A 19,347-nucleotide genomic window follows, 5' to 3' on the forward strand; every position below is an offset into this window, starting at 1 on the left:
GGAGAAAGTGTGTCTTAGCCTCAAACATTATCAGGAAGGGTGTTCCAGAGTTCAGTAGCCATAAATGAGAAGACTCGACCTCTTTTAGTTGAGCCTCCTTTAGTTGCTATTCTGGGTAATATCAGAAGCCCTGAGTTTGGAGATTTTAAAGAGCAGGTTGGATTGTACCAAGACAGAAGGTTGGCTTGATAAACAGGAGCTAGATTATTTAACGTTTTATAGGTAGGAATTAAGATTTTATTATCAATACGGAACTTAACAGGCAGTCAGTGTAAGGGTAATAAAATTGGGGTGATGTGATCATATTTTCTAGGCATGGTAAGAACTCTGGCAGCTGCATTTTGCACTAACTGAAGTTCATTAATAGAGGATGCTGAGCAACCAGCGAACCGAACATTATAATAATCCAGCCTAGAAGTCATAAAAGCATGAACTAGCTTTTCTGCATCTGAGATAGATGAAGCCTGCTTCGTATCTTAGCAATATTTCCTAATGTTAATATTATTAACGTCATTAAGACTTTTTTTTTTTTTTTTTTTTTAAATCTATCTAATCTTACTCTAACATATGTGCATGATTTCTTTTAGATGAAATTTGTGGAGTCCATTCTTAGTAACAACACAACAGATGATCACTGTCAGGAATTTGTCAACCAGAAAGGACTCCTACCACTGGTGTCCATCCTTGGGCTGCCAAACCTGCCTATTGACTTCCCCACCTCTGCTGCCTGCCAAGCTGTGGCAGGAGTCTGCAAATCTATACTGGTAAGACTTGCACCCATCGCAGGATAAACAGATTTTTCCACTGAATGCCCTCATGTGTCAGTTAATTTTTCTGTACTTAGTGTTTTGATTATTTTGTTTGCTCATTGTGTCCTAGACTTTATCTCATGAACCAAAAGTCCTCCAGGAGGGTCTGTGTCAGTTGGACAGCATACTCTCTGCTCTGGAGCCACTTCACCGGCCCATTGAGGTTCCTGGAGGCTCTGTTCTGCTCAGAGAGCTGGCTAACGCAGGCCATGTCACAGACGCCACACTGTCTGCACGCGCCACCCCACTGCTGCATGCCCTCACAGCGGCACATGCGTACATCCTCATGTTCGTTCATACCTGCAGAGTCGGACAGGTACGCAAATAGGCAGCTGTTTGAAGCTCTTTCATTTAATAATTTATTTGAATAAAATTCTGAAAGTCAACAAAGTTTTGGGAATTGTAGCTTTTTAATGGAAAGACTTATGGTGGAGCTAACAGCATCTCTTGCTCCTCCTTTCAGAGCGAGATTCGTGCTATCTCAGTGAATCAATGGGGATCTCAACTGGGTCTTAGTGTTTTGAACAAACTGAGTCAGCTGTATTGCTCTCTGGTGTGGGAGAGCACTGTGCTACTGTCCCTCTGTACACCAAACAGGTAAGGACTGCTCTTATCACAGCTGAGCCCCAAGTACACAGTAGGCTGATAACAGGTGGTCAGCCAGGGCACATTACTGTTTTCAAATGATTGAAACATGTATGATTTGGAAATTTGACAGTAGTTGTGTGTTACCTTTTTTTTTAAATAAGTGATTTGTCTTTTATTTTGCAGTTTGCCTCCTGGCTGTGAGTTTGGTCAGGCTGACATGCAGAAACTTGTGCCTAAAGAGGATAAACCTTCCAGTAGCACTGCAGCTGCAGGACGGAGAACTGGTAAAATACTGCAATTTACTCTATTGTACCAGTTCATGCTTCATCCAAGTTCATGATAAGGCTCATTATTTTTTTCTGCCTCCTTATTTAATATGATTTAATATTTACACTTTGTTTGGGGGTCGTTTTAGCTGCCAATTTCTCTCATTGATTTCCTCTTTCCTGTCTTTTTGCACCTGATTTCCTTTTAGTTTCGTTTCAAGTCTTTTTTTGCTGGTTTAGATTTGCTTTTTCTTTTCTAAAGCCCTTCTCTCTCCACCAGCTGAGACCGAGTCCTTGTCTGCGGGGGTGGATCCCTCTGCTCAGGGTTTGCTGGAAGGAATGGGACTGGATGGAGACTCTCTGGCTTCAATGGAGACGGACGAGCCCACAGCCACTGACCCCAAGACCAAGTCCAAACTGACCCCTGCCATGGCAACACGCATCAAACAGATAAAGCCTCTGCTCTCAGGTCAGCACCAGTGGAGCTTTAATGATTTATTTACTACCTACTCCTCAGTAAAACTGTGAATAAATTGCATCTTGGTACTTTTCTGTATATCCCTAGCCTCGTCTCGATTGGGGAGGGCTCTGGCTGAGCTGTTTGGACTGCTGGTGAAGCTTTGTGTGGGCTCACCTGTTCGTCAACGGCGCTCTCACCATACCACCAGCACAGGAACTGCCCCGACACCGGCAGCACGTGCCACCGCTTCTTCTCTTACTAAACTCCTTACCAAGGGTTTGAGCTGGCAGCCTCCTCCCTACACACCAACACCACGCTTCAGGTAAATACTGCTGCTGCCTTGTTCACCCTGTAAATCGGAATATACCTTTTGTATCTTAAGATTGTATGATAAGCGGAACTGCTTTTAGTCCTACTTCCTTCCTTTAGTAAAAGTGTCTGTAACTAATATCAATGTGCTTCTCTGTTCTAATCAGGCTGACTTTCTTTATCTGCTCTGTGGGTTTCACTTCACCCATGCTGTTTGATGAGAGGAAGTACCCATACCATCTGATGCTGCAGAAGTTCTTCTGTTCTGGTGGACATGATGCGTTGTTTGAGTGAGTTAAAAAGTGTTTTCTGTTCTTTAGGCTAGGGCTCCACCAGTATGTAAATTTACATTTTATTTAGTAAACAGATAACAATTAGTAAACTATTTGTAAACTACAGTTCTATTCTTTTTTTTTATATATAATCAGTCAAATATGTCGTTTATGATATTCTGTTGTAAGTTGTATTCTATTTGTACAATTTATTTGTGATACAGCGGTAGCATTTTGCTATTTCAAATGACTGTCAATTAATAGGTATAGTTTACTGTCAACAGTGTTGTTCCACAGAAGAAATATAAAAATGTCCAGGTTGCGCTTAATATAATCGCTTAATATTGCCTAAATATAATGACCATGTTTTTATTGTACAAAATTACTTTTGGATATCCCCACTAAAACAATGGTAAATTTAAAACTGAATGGAAACTTAATTCAGTTATTGTGCTGGATTGGATTATTTTATTGGTATTACAGTGCTTCTCAAACTTAGACTAGAGTGGAGATGCGTAAATAATACTGTAATCTAGGGCTGTGCAATTTAATCCAAATCAAATTGCAAATGTGATTTGAAACATTGTGATTGGCGAATCGCGAGAGACTGCAATATAAAATGTAGATTATTTAACTTCCTCCACCCAGATCAAATGCGTGACTGCCGTCTGTGTGTGACTGGCTTACTAGCCAATTGACTGAGCACAGTTTCGTTCTGTCCAATCAGAATTGTGCAATCAAACTATTCGGAACATTCACAATAAAAAAAACAAACAAACAGGTTAGTGCGAATGGTTGGGAAGATGCCGTCTGCCTCTTCAAAAACATTAATAGATAAATTAATATCAAAGAAAAGTAGCACGTCGGTAGTATGGAAATATCTTGCATTCAAAGTCACAAAAACCAAACAAAACAGCTAGTTTTGTAAGAGCTGTGGCAGAGTTGTTGCCACACCATGAGAAAATACAACTACTAGCACCTAAAAAAAGTACCACATGCGACTATATGAGGAGTGTCTTGCTAAAATGTGAACTAAAAGTATTGCCAGTGACACTCAATCTAGTAGCAAGCAAAGTACAATTTCAGAGTTGTTAGCTAATACAAGTTTATATTTTTTCAGTTCCACTTCATTTTAACCGTATGAAGCTACAATACAGATTGAGCTAAAGCTTGACTACACAATTAAATCACAAATAAAATTGAAATCTGTCAAAAAATATGCAATTAGATATTTTCCACAAATCGCACACCCCTACTATTATTATAATCCTTTTACACTTTATTCGCCCAAGAAAGGCAAACATTCGCGATCGATTAACCAGTGGAAAATCTTCTCTCTCTCTGCACATTTCCTACTGATGGTTCTGTGTCTGCAAGAACTATCAATACTCACAATTTCACGTGTACGAGCTCTGCAGATCCACAGAGACACGTCTTTTGCGCCACAATGCGTTCGGCCGTAGTTTCTGAATCTCCTAATATGTCCGGGATTCTGGTTTTACGTTCACTTTCTACAGTTGCTGTTATTTGTATGTGTTTTTGCAGCTGACTGCACGCATGCGCGAGAAATATTAAATAATGAATTACTTAATGAATTGTGGGTAAAAGGTGTGTTTCAATCCGTCTACCACCGCAAGTATATTTCAAACCTGTGGGCAGCACTGTATTATATTTATCATGACAAGAAAAATAATTGTTGATGTTCATCAGGACATTTAACTGGGCCTTGTCCATGGGAGGTAAAGTGCCCGTGTCTGAAGGCTTGGAACACTCAGAGCTGCCTGATGGAACTGGAGAGTTCCTAGACGCCTGGTTAATGCTAGTAGAGAAAATGGTGAACCCCAGCACTGTTCTGGACTCTCCACATTCCCTACCTGCTAAAGTGCCTGGAGCAACATTCACTGCCCCGCAGTTCAGCGCCTTGCGCTTTCTCATTGTCACTCAGAAGGTATGAATGCCATTCATGCCAATATAAATGAACGAAGTAGGATTGAGTCGTTTGTGAAGAATTTCTAATTTGTTGTAGGCCGCATTCAGCTGTATCCGTAACCTGTGGAACCGAAAACCCCTGAAAGTCTATGGTGGACGCATGGCTGAGTCCATGCTGGCCATTCTGTGCCACATCCTCCGAGGAGAACCGATCATCCAGGAGCGACTCTCCAAAGAGAGGGAGGGCACTGCTCGGCCTGAAGAGGAAAGCAGCTCCGCAAGCACTGCGCCAGCCAGCGGCCCTTCAGGAACAGCCGGAGTAGTTGGAGAAGCAGTGGCTGCAGGTGCCAATGGAAACACTGCTGGAGGCTCTACAGAGGAGACCAGCAACTCTACTACAGCACGCAGAGAGCCACAGGTCAACCAAGCTCAGCTCACACAGGTATGTCACTTCCTGTTATTAGATATTCCTGCTGCATTTAAATTTGACTTTTAAAATTCTTTTTCAAGGATTTCAAGAATTTCAAGCATTAATATTATAGTAGTATTTTTGGGCTTTGATCATTTAATTTCTTACCATAAAAAGGCCCTGTTAAGTGTATTAATATGTAATATTTGTGAACTAAGTCTTTAATATTTGAAAAAAGAGCTAATCAACCAAATCTCTACCTCTTTCACAGCTAATGGACATGGGCTTCTCCAGAGAGCACGCAATGGAGGCTTTGCTGAACACCAGCACTATGGAACAGGCCACTGAGTACCTGCTCACACACCCTCCACCACTGCTCAGCGCGGCTGTCAGAGTAAGACCCTAACCAACACAGACAAAACCCTCTGTCTTTCTCCCATACACTCATACTCACAAATACACACACACACATACATGCAGACAGGATGCACACACAAGGCATAAGCTAGTGTAGTCACTCTGAGCTTTGTTTCTGTAGGAGTTCACCATGTCTGAAGAAGACCAGATGATGCGGGCCATTGCCATGTCTCTAGGTCAAGAAGTTAGCATGGAGCAGCGCTCAGACTCACCTGAGGTGGGCACTCACACACACACACATTATATAAAAATAGGAATAATTGAGCAGCACAGCATAGGTCACCTCACATGTCTGCTTCTCATCTTCTTCAGAAAACTTTCTCTGCCATTAAACAGACACTCAAATCTAACCCATTCCTTTTTGTCTGCAGGAAGCAGCTCGCAGGCGTGAGGAGGAGGAGAGGAGAGCGAGGGAGCGGGTAGAGGAGGAAGAAGCTCGTTGTCTGGAGCGCTTTCTGGAAGCAGAGCCTCTTGACACCACTGAGCTTCATGCCTTCACAGACTCCATGCTGCCTGGCTGCTTCCACCTGCTCGATGAGCTGCCGGACACAGTCTACCGCCTCTGTGATCTGCTCATGACTGCTATTAAAAGAAACGGCCCTGAATACAGAGACCTCATCCTTAGACAAGTGGTCAATCAGGTCAGTGTATCTATATCTGCACTAATTCATCATACTTATTTTAATAGGGTTTTTTGGGGTTGCTAAGCATTGCTCATACACAATCAGTAAAATTACTAAAATCCACAGTGGTTGTAGACTAATAATATTCACCAAGGAATTACAAAGTTTTATCTAGTCTTATTTGCTAAAAAGGAGTTTTGGGGTCACATTTTTCTTCTATGACATTCTGATTCTATTTTGTCTTTAAATTGTGCACATTTTGGGACTTGATGCCTATATTATTTTTTGCTATATAATATGCAAATATCCTATAGCTCAACATCTTAATCACTTAGAGGAGAATATTAATGTAAATATAGAAAACTATTGCTGGAAGATTATGTCTGAAGTTTTTATTTCTTAGTTTTTATTATTATTATTTTTTATAAATAAACCAAATATTTTATTTGAAATAAAACCATTTGTGTTGTATTTGAAATGAAATCATTTGTGTTAAAGAATTCTCTGCCACCTGGGACATTTACAGTACAAATAATTTGCCATAATTGTTATATAGTTAGAACCTTACAGATGCATAAAAAGAAACGATTAACAAGCAAAAGCTAAAAACTTGGTTTTCATTACACTATGCACTCATGCACTATGTACTTATGCACTTACTCAACAGGATAGTACATGTATGTAGTGTCGTCCCAAATGGCACACTGTTTTTTTTACTAAGCGGATATTCAAACCGTTTCCCTGATATGACGTTTGACGGTTGCCAAATCAGTGAAATAAACGACCGAATTATCAAATAATACCTGCCGTGAGTATTGCCGCATTCACCATCGGGAGGCGCTATAATCACTCTCGTAGAAGAAATTTGCTTTCACCATCCAAAATAAATAAAGTTATTCAACATGTGCGTCCGATAGCTCCGCCCCTTCCGCTATGTAAGCAAACCTGTGGTCGTTGAGTGCGTGAAGTGTTCATCATTCCACACTCCATTTTAGTGGCTGAATGAGTGCATCATCCGGGTAATTAAAGTGCACTTATTATTTTTAGAGTTTTCAGTGTGAACACACTACTTACACTATACTACAAAATGGCGTAGAATAGTGCATAAGTGTGCGATTTGGGACGCAGCTATTATTCAACCCCAAATTTCATTTCACCGTCTTCAGACCAGTAGACCATCATTATTGTTGAACCATTAACAGTGCTTTTTGAATGGGTAGGATTTAGGCCCCGTTTACACTAATATATTTTAGTTTTAAAACAAAAACAATATACATCCACACTGATATTTCGTCTAGCGTTTTTAAAAAGATCTCCATCCACACTACACTGCTGAAAACGCACATCACATGACCATAAACTCACTCTTGCCAAAGTGGCTTCAGCGTATTCTTGCGTCTGAGCTTCAGGCAGTCAGCAGGAGCTCTGAGCACACCTGCCCAGCTGAGAGCAGCCTAACGTCGGCCAGTCTATCCAGAATCGGCTGCTGGATCTCATCTGTCTGTAGTTCTTTAATGCGATCTACAATTCATCTGGTGTAGACGTATATCTTACGAGCCGGTCTTTTAAATCTATTAGTTTACTTGTTTTCAGGTAGTTATTAGGCTTTGTTTTGTTATAAATTTGCATACAGTGGTCATATAAAAATGTACATGATGCCTTAACATTATTGGTGTCTGCAATGTTTAAGTTGGTAATATAAAAATTAAGATACAGTGCATTGTTGTGTTTTCATTTTATTGTTAAGATAGTGAAACATAACCAAGGTGAATGACGTTATAATATTAAACTGCTGTTGCATTTGAAGATTTACACATTGTGTCCTTCTTGAGTTCATTATAAACTTGCATTATAAATTTGCAAAGTCTGGATTTACAAGGAAAGGATGCAAGTCTGAACTTTTGTGCTCCATTTTCAGGGCTCGAAAACTCTGGGGTAGTGTGAAGGCATAACTGTAGCAAAACTTATGTGTTTTAAAACTAAAATTATGGTTGTATACTGAGTTTTGGTTTGCATCCCTATTCTCATCTATATGCTTGGATGTATTTGTTTATTATTTATTTATTCCACAAAGGTGTGGGAGGCTGCTGACGTGTTGATAAAGGCTGCAGTGCCGCTAACCACCAGCGACACCAAAACAGTCTCTGAGTGGACCAGACAGATGGCGACCCTCCCTCAGGCCTCCAACCTGGCCACCCGCATCCTGCTGCTCACGCTGCTCTTTGAGGTAAACGGTCTGCTGCACACATCATCACTGTTTATTAATACACCATGCACTGGAGGATCTGGAGCCAGTCTGATGTGTCATGCTCTGTGCTGTAGGAGCTGAAACTCTCCTGCGCTCGGGTGGTGGAGAGCAGTGGTGTCTTGACTGTGCTGATTAAGCTGTTGGAGGTGGTGCAGCCCTGTCTGCAAGCTGCCAAAGAGCAGAAGGACATCCAAACGCCCAAGTGAGTCGCTGTCCTTCCCTTGTCTGCATGACTGATCAGTTGGCGCTCAGACGTCAGCATTCCTAGAAAGCTCTGCTGACCCAAGCATGTTAGAAACCGAGCAGCTGAGTTTGTTTATAAGGGAATAATGTTATGCTTGAGGCTATATTCGTTACTTTGAAGTTGTTTTGGTAAATTGATATGTAAACAAGATATTTGCAAGATTTCTTTTGAAGTTGGCATAGAATACAGGGTTCGTACGGGTGCTGGAAATCCTTGAAAAACATTTTTTTTTTTAATCTAGTGTTTTCAAGCTTTAAAAAGTGCTTCAATTTTGAATTAGGTTCTTGAGAATTTAGTTTCATTATAATTTGTTACTAAATAGGTCATATTTTTTAACTATTTCAATACAATTACCTACAACAAAAAACAAACTAGCATAAAATAAAAAAACTCTGGAGTCTGAGCATTTATCTGTAGTGTGATCTGCTTGTCTTTTTTTTAACTGTGCTTTTGGCTTAAGCATTGACAGAATAGCAAATGCATATAGATTACCATTTAATGAGTAAATAATGCATGAAATGAAAACAAATATACATTTAAGATGCAAGGTTGTTAATACATGCATATATTTAACGTACGATAAATTACATTTAAGAGAGTAAATGGCATGACATTTTTAGGCCCCGTTTACACTAATGCGTTTTAGTTTTAAAACGGTGTTTTAGATTGAAAACGATCCGCGTCCACACTAGAGTTTTACCCAGCGTTTCTAAACAGCTCTCCGTCCACACCAAAACGCTGAAAACGCACATCACGTGACCACACATACACTCTCGGGCAAGAGCTGCTGCCTCTCTACCCAGATGAGAGCTGTGCTAGTCGTAGTGCTCATCAAGCATCTCCCGCTGGATCCAATCTCGCTATATTTATTGAACGTGATATTTCATTCATCTTATTGTCTTTATCTAACGACATATTCCCTGACTTTGGTCATTGGAATCTATTACTTGTTCTCTGGTAACGTGTTTTGGCTAAGCGCAAAGTTAAGTTAATGATTAATGTAACAACATAGCCTACATTCTGTATATTGACTGATCGCTTGCCTTTATTTCCTAAAATTTATAAACTTTTTGTATGTTTTACTTTTATAATGGCCATTATTGATTATTAAAACTGATATACAGCAAAAGAGTGGGTATGTTTCGTATTTTCATTGAAATTGAAAGGGGGCAATTGTTACAGGCTTCGTTTTGTTATAAATATCCACACAGTGAGACGCTCATATATGCAGCACAACGCCTTAACTATTCTGCTGTGACTGTCTGTTTAGTTGCCAATATTAAAATGAAAGTAGGCAGTTCCTTAAATCATGTTTAGATTTTATTGTTGAGAAAGTGAAACAACGTAGCCAGAGTGATGTGAATGAAGTTATAAAGTACACTGTTCCCTTTGAAGATTTATCCATGTCCTCGGTAGTCTGCTTTCCATATCAAACTGAGAAGGGGAGACTGCAGCCTTGATCAAACTTGCGAAGTCTTAACTTACAAGGAGAGGATGCAGGACTGAACTGTGTGTGTTAGGCTACTTAATATTGAGGAAAAGCCCCAATCAGAGAGGCAAATGTCGGCAGCCCCGCCTTTTCAGATGTCTCCGTTTTCCTTCATCCACACTGAGACGGAGCAGCAGCCTTTTAGAATGAAAACGGGCTCTCCAGCGTTTTGAAAACGATCCGTTTTCAGCGCTCAAACTCCGGCGTAGTGTGGACAGTTGGCGTAACCGTAGCAAAACTTATGCGTTTTAAAACGAAAATGCATTAGTGTAAACGGGGCCTTAGTGTTGAGCTTGGGGCAAGCTTGCCCTTGAATACTTTAGAATACTATACAGGGTTCATACGGTCAGGGAAAACTTGGAAAAGTCATGGAATTTTGACATGGCATGTTCCAGGCCTAAAAAATGAGTTGGAAAAACAGAAAAACCCACAAAGTCATGAAAATTAGTTTAACAAATATCTTGAATTAGGACTGCATGATATCGGAAAAGGCTGACATCACAATATACATCCCAGGGGGGATTTTGTAGAAGAGTGAATCTCAAGTAATAACAAATAACTTACAAGCATAGATAAATAAAATATAGTAAAGAATAAAGTAAATATGTAAACATTACGTCATGAAAATGTACTTGAAAGTTCTGGAAAAGTCATGGAATTATAGTAGTAAAAATGTGCATGAACCCTGACTATAACAAAGAGCCAGTGCCTGACAGAGTTTGCAGAACTTTTTCTTTCTTTTTTTTTTTTTTTTTTTTTTTTTTTTAGAATTTAGTTAAAATTAAATCTTCAGAATGATTTTGACAGTCAGAGATGAAAACCTAACGCAAAATAAATCAAGAACATAACTTTTATTTAAGGATTAAAATCCAGTTAGAACCACTTGTTTAGTAAACAAAGCTACAGTTGGTCTCATAAAAAATATCCACTGAAGGACAAAGTATTACTTGTATTACTTTACAGATTGAAAGTTAACTCAATATTTGTGTAATTCAATATTACTGCTTAAATTTATTTAAAAGCTGCATACATAAATACATTTACACACTTTCGTAATACATAGATTGATGGGCTCAGAAATCTGCAGGTTATGTGTAGGCCTACAAATAGCATCTGAAAGGTGTGAGGAAGTATGTATATGTATGTAAGTCTATATATGTGATTTGCCACACTTGTTAAGCACTATAAAAGTTTAAAAATGCTTATGAAAACTGCTTAAATTTGACTTTGGAAAAGGTTTAAGAACCCTGAAAAAAGATGATGCAATAGTATTTAAAGTGACATCAAAGTGCATAGAAATTAAGTTAATTAAGTCTGAACAAAGTGCATTTGCCATTTCTATGATTGTGTGAGTATCATGCTTTCGTTGTATCAAAAATGTCAATAGAGATGTTGTTGCGAGTTTTAATGAAAGATTATGAGGACACTTTAATGGGAAAAAAAAACATCTACGACATGCTTGATTTTGATCATTTCGATTTCATGGTGACTTTAACCTGTTTTTATATTTAGATGGATCACCCCTGTGCTCCTACTTATTGACTTTTATGAGAAAATGGCTGTTTCATCCAAACGAAGAGCTCAGATGAACAAGGTAGGGGCTAAAAGATGAGGGTGCAGTAATTTATAATCAAACTTTGAATGATATCATAACAAGTGTTTTGTTTTTTCCTTTTCTATGTCATTATAGTACCTCCAGCCCAATGGGAATAACTGGCGCTGGTTTGATGACCGTTCAGGCCGCTGGTGCAGCTACAGTGCAAGTAACAACAGCACTATTGACTCTGCATGGAGGGCAGGAGAGACCAGTGTCCGATTTACAGCTGGCCGCAGGAGATACACTGTCCAGTTCAACACCATGGTGCAGGTAATGTATAAAACCTGGATTAAACGTGTTTCATGGATCATCTGGAAGCTGAAATATGATTCATTGACGATTAACATGTTTATTTGAAATCATGCCAATAGTTTTAGAATGAGCAGTAAGTCTTACTCTTTGTATCTTCCTATTTTTTTATTTTTTTAGGTAAATGAGGAGACTGGCAACAGACGACCAGTTATGTTGACGGTACAGCGGGTGCCACGCATTCCCAAGGCAACAAAATCCGGAAGTGTTACTGACACGGAGAGAGAGGAGAGTGAACAGAGAGCAAAGACTGAGGAAACACAGACTGACACAGGTAGGCATTTTGCTGTGCCCTGATATTTACTGAGCAAATGTATAGTCCTCTGTAGTGATCTGAGACCCTATCATAAAATAAATCATCCACTAATTCCTGACACGAATATTCTTCTGATGTCTGCAGATGTGACTCCTCAAAGAAAAAAAAAATAGTAAATTGTTAGTGATACGGTAATGTAATCTCATGTATTTAATTTGAAGTTGTTTTTTTTTATGGCCATTTCAGATTCCAGCTCTGTGGCTGTAGAGATGGCGCCCCCTAAAGAAGAATCTGAGCTGAAGGATTCAACCCCAGCAGCTCCGTCAGTTCTCCAGGACCCCTCTGGTTCTAGTGGTATCGTTGTGCAGGGGCTGACAGAAGACATGATCACCATTTTAATCCGTGCCTGTGTCAGCATGATCAGTGTTCCTGTGGACCCAGACACTTTGCACGCCACCTTGCGGCTCTGTCTGCGCCTCACACGCACACACCATTACGCCATGATGTTTGCAGAGCTCAAGAGCACCCGCATGATTCTGAATCTCACCCAGAGCTCAGGCTTTAATGGCTTCACCCCATTGGTCACCCTGCTCTTCCGCCACATCATAGAGGACCCGGCCACACTGCGGCACACTATGGAGAAGGTGCATATTCACCTAAATGATAGGTTTTTCATATCGGGTCTGGAATGTTTTATCCATATTGAACTTCAACCGCCTCATTCAGACTTTAACATTTTTAAATGTGAATTTTTAATGAAAGTAGACCTTAAACCTTTAGATTTTGATATAATTTGTGGTAACATTTTACTTGAAGAGTGTGTTCATGAGTGTGCTCTTAAAATCACGACATGACACACACATGTATTATATTTTATGCATGCTGATGACAAGTGTATTTGAAATGTCATTAGCTGAGTTGTCAATTTAAATTGTTATATTGTTTGACATGTCAACATGATATAAATGCATTGTAACCTGTCAGTGTCTTTGTCATGACAACTTGACATTACCAAGAGATTACCAAGACAACGTAACTTGTCATAAACATGATAGTCATGAGACCATTATAACTGTCATGAATTTTATAACCGCATGATTAATGTTTTTCTAGACTTCTTCTACAGTGGTACAAATTGAGTTTATCAATGAAGTGTCATTAAATATTAATGATGCTACTAGAAAAAAATGTAATAAGTGACAGTATACACACTTACTGAGAAATTTTAATGACAAATTCATTTTATTCTACTAAAGTGATTATGGCCTCATGAGCATGTTTATGACAGATTTATGACAAATAACTTTGTCTTGGTAATGTCAAGTTGTCAAAAACAGTGACAGGTTGTGATGCATTTATTTATTTAAAGTTGTCATGACAGACATTTTAAACGGCATCATCTTGTATTTAAAATGACAACTATGAGCGCGGGACTGTTGTCAAACGCATGTGTAAAATCTCCATATTCATGAAGTGTGTCATGTCATGGTTATAAAGGTGGCATGACTAGGGCTGGGCGATTTTGCCTAAAATCAATCTTGATTAATTGAACATTTATTTGATTTATTTATTATATCTTGTTGCCTTCATAGTTCACTGATAAGTTTTGAAAAGTAAATATGCTCGCATATTACAAATGAGAGATTTTGAATGAAGGGGGCATTATTTTAAAATAATTGAAGGAAACGCACACTATCTATGATTATTTACTGAACAATAACATTGAACAACTAAAATTAATTAACGCATTGCCTAAAACCAACAGTCACTTTTTCTTATAAAAAAGTGACTAACTTAATTATTTATGTTTTTCATATTAAAAGTAGAAAATAATTAGTAGCTCATCTAAATCTAGTCTAGTATCTCTTCTGTAAAGAAATTTTTATTATAAAATATAAATTTTAAAGAGAAAATATGCCATCTCAAGGCACAGCTTCCAATCATAGTGATTTGAAGTTAAAAAAAATTTTTTAAGAGGTATGCGGCCGTGTAAATGCTGCACCAAACCATACCCATGCATTCGATGCAGAAGTATAAATTAGCCTTAACAGTTCGGGGTCATGCAAGTCCACACGCGGTAGGGAAAATAATTGAAAAAATTAACCTGGAAAAATTAACCTCAATGTTAATTTCAATTACTTATCGATTAATCACCCAGTCCTAGGCACGACAGTCTCATGAACACCCCCTTCAAGTAAAATGTTACCTTTATTGTTTATGTATTTGATTGTTGATCATCTATGCATTCTAAAAAAGGTGTTATTTATAGGGATGCACCGATATGGATTTTTTGGGCAATATCGATAATCGATAACTGTTAAGATTTGGAGGCCGACAACCAATATACTAGACGATAAATATAAATATTTCCAAATGTTATACAGTAAACAACTGATTTTATATTAAAAAAAAACTTCATGAAAGTTTGATCTGGTCTTATGAACTGAATAGTCTACTCAAAGCAAAAAAAAAAACAATAATTTCAAAATTGCAAAGTGATTATATAAACCTATATTCACCATTTCACATAAGTCAGCATGCCAAAAATGTATTTACTTTACTTTGCATAGCAAATTAACATGAATAAAATAATAGGTTAAATAACAAAATGGGATTTAAATAATAAACAAGTAAAATAAATATATTTTAATTAAATTGAAAATGAACTGAAACCAGCTCAAATGTTCTTAAATAAAAAGTGTTACAAATATGTAATCTCTGAAAAAGTGTTTGGAGAGATGTTTTGATAGTTCAGAGCCACCATACAAGCGAACAGCTAAATACAGATACAGTGCACTGGACAAGTCTGAACAAGTTCTATCCATGCATGCCTGAGGCAGGCAGTTCTGTACAATTACGCAATCTATCGGCTTAAAAATATCGGCCTAATTTTGACATCGGACACATAACATTATAAATAGCATTTATCGGCCAATATTGATATGGCTGCCGATACATCGTGCGTCTGTGGTTATTTATGAAGTGTTTGTAAATTGTATCTGTTTTTGCCATGAAATCTCTATTGAAGCTGATATGGCAATAAATTCTCTCTCTAACCTGCTCACTCTCTTTTCTCAGGTGGTACGTTCTGCAGTCACCAGTGGTGCAGGAAGCACTACTTCAGGTGTGGTGTCAGGTAGTCTGGGCTCCAGGGAAATTAACTACATCCTGCGAGTCCTTGGCCCAGCGGCCTGTCGCAATCCAGAGTGCTTTACGGAAACTGCCAAGAGTTGCATCCGAATTGCTCTCCCGGCTCCAAGAGGTGCTGGCACTGGTATGTTGGAAAATCTCCCAGAATTCATCTCTTCAAATCTTACCATCAAACATATTATTATTCCTAATCACAATTTATTTTTATTGATCAGCCTCAGATGACGAGTTTGAGAACTTCAGAATTAAAGGTCCAAATGCTGTGCAACTCGTGAAGACCACCCCCCTAAAGCTCTCCCCGTTGCCCTCCATACCAGAGACTATAAAAGAGGTCATCTATGACATGCTGAATGCCCTGGCAGCATATCACGCACCAGAAGAGGGTAAGAAATATGATTGGACAGAAAAACATGTGCATGCTTGTGTTTAGTTCGTTGTCTGAATCTTTCAAGCTGTCACATCTCATCTGTGTTCTTTTCACTTAATGCATGCTCGGGGTCTGTTTGGGTTTGTTTTTGTACAGCAGAGAGAGGAGAGGAGCGGGCAAACGCTGTACCAGGGAATCAAGACCTGTGTCAGATCCTGCAGGATGTCGGTGATGATGTCTACCAGCAGTACAGACTCACCAGACAAGGCAGTGATTTTGACTCGCAGTCTGCCTTCCCCATCAATGTAAGGGCGTATATGCTTTTAGATGTTTTTCTATGTGTGTGAGGTCTGTCAGACTTTGTTGCATCAGTTGTAATAGAATTATATAATTGGTATCACTTTTGCTGCAGTTTATTCTATCCAAATGTCAATGATAATTAGTGCATCAAACTGTGTGGCTTATTTACAAGAAATGTCAGGGTATCCGTGGGATCTTAAAGTCTTAAAATGTCTTAAATCTCAAAGGCTAAATTTTAGCCCTAAATCTAATGAAATATTGTGTTGTAGGTCTTAAATCTTTTTTACAGGGCTTAAGTTTTCTTTATTAATGTATAGCTACCCAATCTGGCCATAAAAGGTTCGAGACACATTGGAGTACTTTTTTTTTTGTTGTTGAAATTTTAACAGATTTGTGTGTTTCCCCTGCTCTGCCAGTCACGTCCACTATTCCCTCTGCTCGCAGCGCACCATGCCCATTACGATGCATTTTTACATTTTTTTATTCTGAGGTAGACTTGAACTGAAAGAGGTTTTTTTTGGCCCTTTAACACCCATAGAGTCACCAACAATCCCAATCTCAATAAAACTTTTAACTTTTTATTTAAAAATACCATTTAATGACTTGCCTAACAGTAACATTTGCTTAAGTTCTACATTTATTTACTGCTGAAGATACTGACCTCACCTACATTTTTTTTATTATTAAATGATTAATATTGCATTATTAAATGTATTAAATTCTAATCAATTTTGATAGAGCAAGTGAAAATCTTTTCCAATTGGGTTATTTGAAAAACAAACGCCTGTTTAGGTCTAAAATATAATTTATAATGGTCTTAAAAATGTCTTAATGTCTTAAATTTAACTTGGTGAAACCTGCAGAAACCCTAAATGTGTTTGCTCTTATCCAAGCAAGCAATCAGATGCTCACTTATTTGCCAGAAGAAAAATAAAAAACGTTGCCAGTTTCAGTAAATAAAAATGGCAGTTATAGGCCCATAACTTGGCCTTGGCAGTATGTATCAGCTGACCAACATTCCTAGCAAGTTGTCAGGCCTGCTCCAATGCTGAGTTTTGCATGGGCAAGAACTATCCGGATTTAATTCACACAATGTACAAACCTAGTTCCGATTTAGCTACGTTATGAAAAGCGCAAGCATCCCAAGTGCATTTGTACTATAATGGGCTCAGAAATGTGGGATTCGCTATAATAGTGGGTGTTAATTATACTCTTTCAGACTCAGGTGTTTGCTGCAGATGGTGCTGTAGCTGAATCTTCTCAGTCTGGAACTCCACAGGGAGAAGGTGTGAACTAATACACACACAAACACACACACATAGCTCAAAACCGTTCTTTCTACAGTATACACATTTTTCTCACTTTGCTGGATCCTTGACTTGCCCTTGTAATATTTTTTTTTTTTGTCGTTGTTTCTCTAGCCTCTACACCCGAGGAAATGCGTGAAGAGAAAAAGGAGCAGGAAGGAGACAAGGGAGCTTCTTCGGAGGAGAGCCGAGCTGCTAAGGCTAAAGCTAGCAAACCTCTGATGCCCACCTCTACCATCTTGAGGCTGTTGGCCGAGCTGGTTCGCTCTTATGTTGGCATTGCCACTCTTATCACCTCTTACAACTACACAGCTGGCCAGTCGGAGCTCATTAAGGAAGTGAGTCATATTAAAGTGTTTCAGTGCAATTGTGGAGATTTTTTTTTTCTTCCTCATCCTTACAAAGAACATGTGATTTGTTTGCAGGATTGCAGTGTGTTGGCATTTGTTTTGGACCACTTGCTCCCACACACCCAGAACTCTGAAGATAAGGACACCCCTGCCCTTGCACGCCTTTTCTTGGCCAGCCTTGCTGCAGCTGGCACGGGCACCGATGCCCAGGCTGCCCTGGTCAACGAGGTCAAAGCTGCTTTGAGTCGAGCATTGGGCATGGCAGAGGGCACAGAGAAACACGCCCGGTGAGAACTGCTTAGTCACTATACGAAGTTGACTTTTAACAAATATTTATGTGTTTTTTCCCCAAATTTAATACAATTTTATTAAACTTTGACTTCTTCCCTTTTTGGCAGTTTGCAAGCAGTGATGTGCATCATCAGCACCATTATGGAGTCGTGTCCTTCCACCTCCAGCTTCTACAGCACAGCCACAGCTAAGACCCAGCACAACGGCATGAACAATATCATCCGGCTCTTCTTGAAGAAAGGCCTTGTCAATGACCTGGCCCGTGTGCCTCACAGCCTTGATCTATCCAGGTAATGCTTAATGATATTAATTATAAAAATGTATTTATTAAAACTAAATAGTAGGCTGACACAGTGGCTCAGTGGTTAGCACTATCAATCAGCTAAAACATTGCTGGTTCAAGTCCTGGCTGGGCCAGTTGGCAGTTTTGTGTGGCGTTTGCATGTTCTTCCCGTGTTTACAGGGGTTTCCTCTAGGTCAGGGGTCTCAATTTGAATATGGGACCCCTGCTCTAGATGCTTTGGTTTCCCACACAGTCTAAAAACATGCGGTATAAGTGGATTAGATGAAGTAAATTGGCTGTAGTGTGAGTGTGCGTGTGCGCGTACACATTTGTGTGTTTCAATGAGAGTGTGTATAGGTGGTTCCCAGTACTGGGTTGTGGCTGGAAGGACATTCGCTACATAAAACATATAGGCCCAGTTTCACAAACAAGACTTCGATTAAGCCAAGACCAAGGCTTTGTTAAATTAGGCTAATTAAGCCACATTTATAAAAATAACCTTAGAAAAATATATTACTGGTGTGCACCTGGAGAAAATAAAAGACACTGACATATTTTAAGACATTTCACTGCAAGTTATGTTGAGTTTAGACAGCTGAAACATGCAATTTAATCTTGACTAGCCTTAAACCTTGTTTGTGAAACCGGCAAATAATGGAATAGCTAGTGGTTCATGCTACTGTGGCATCCCTGGATAAAATAAGTGACTAAGTTGAAGGAAAATTAATTAATTAAACAGTTTTAAAGGGCGAATATGTTATTTTTTACATTTATTTTTTAATGGGATTATTGAAAATTGTTAGAGAATTGATTCTGAGATTTTCAAAGTGCTTTGCTATGCTCTATTAAATCGATTCTTAGCTTAAATGGCAGTGCTGTGTGCTTTACAAACTGCCATACTCTGCTTGCATCAAATCCCTTACAGACTCCAAATATTCATTGATAAAAGGTTTAAGCTAATTACAATAGGGTTAATTGTGAGGTGTTTACTATATCTGCGATTTACATTTATCTTAATATTAGCATTTAATAAAGGCTGATTTATATTTCTCATATTCTACTGGCTTGCGCATA

The 19,347-nt window shown here is 38.9% G+C and overlaps 1 protein-coding gene across 35 annotated transcripts in view; it reads left to right on the plus strand.

Moving 5' to 3' along the window:
* The window catches only part of huwe1 (HECT, UBA and WWE domain containing E3 ubiquitin protein ligase 1), a 78,700-nt gene that overhangs the window by 19,656 nt on the left and 39,697 nt on the right, over window positions 1-19,347 (plus strand). For 18 of the 35 annotated variants that reach the window (XM_005162278.6, XM_009296963.5, XM_001923865.8 and 15 more), the window contains 25 exon segments: window positions 588-764; window positions 880-1,125; window positions 1,273-1,406; window positions 1,581-1,681; window positions 1,944-2,132; window positions 2,229-2,445; window positions 2,600-2,722; window positions 4,415-4,652; window positions 4,731-5,075; window positions 5,314-5,436; window positions 5,581-5,676; window positions 5,831-6,100; window positions 8,157-8,309; window positions 8,405-8,532; window positions 11,576-11,657; window positions 11,754-11,930; window positions 12,090-12,243; window positions 12,472-12,869; window positions 15,304-15,499; window positions 15,591-15,758; window positions 15,899-16,047; window positions 17,262-17,328; window positions 17,464-17,687; window positions 17,775-17,986; window positions 18,098-18,280. In XM_005162278.6, coding sequence (XP_005162335.2) covers window positions 588-764; window positions 880-1,125; window positions 1,273-1,406; window positions 1,581-1,681; window positions 1,944-2,132; window positions 2,229-2,445; window positions 2,600-2,722; window positions 4,415-4,652; window positions 4,731-5,075; window positions 5,314-5,436; window positions 5,581-5,676; window positions 5,831-6,100; window positions 8,157-8,309; window positions 8,405-8,532; window positions 11,576-11,657; window positions 11,754-11,930; window positions 12,090-12,243; window positions 12,472-12,869; window positions 15,304-15,499; window positions 15,591-15,758; window positions 15,899-16,047; window positions 17,262-17,328; window positions 17,464-17,687; window positions 17,775-17,986; window positions 18,098-18,280 — 4,550 coding nt within the window. 35 annotated transcript variants of the gene reach the window in all.

The sequence above is a fragment of the Danio rerio genome, chromosome 23 (assembly GCF_049306965.1).
Source record: "Danio rerio strain Tuebingen ecotype United States chromosome 23, GRCz12tu, whole genome shotgun sequence".
NCBI classification, from domain to species: Eukaryota; Metazoa; Chordata; class Actinopteri; order Cypriniformes; family Danionidae; genus Danio; species Danio rerio.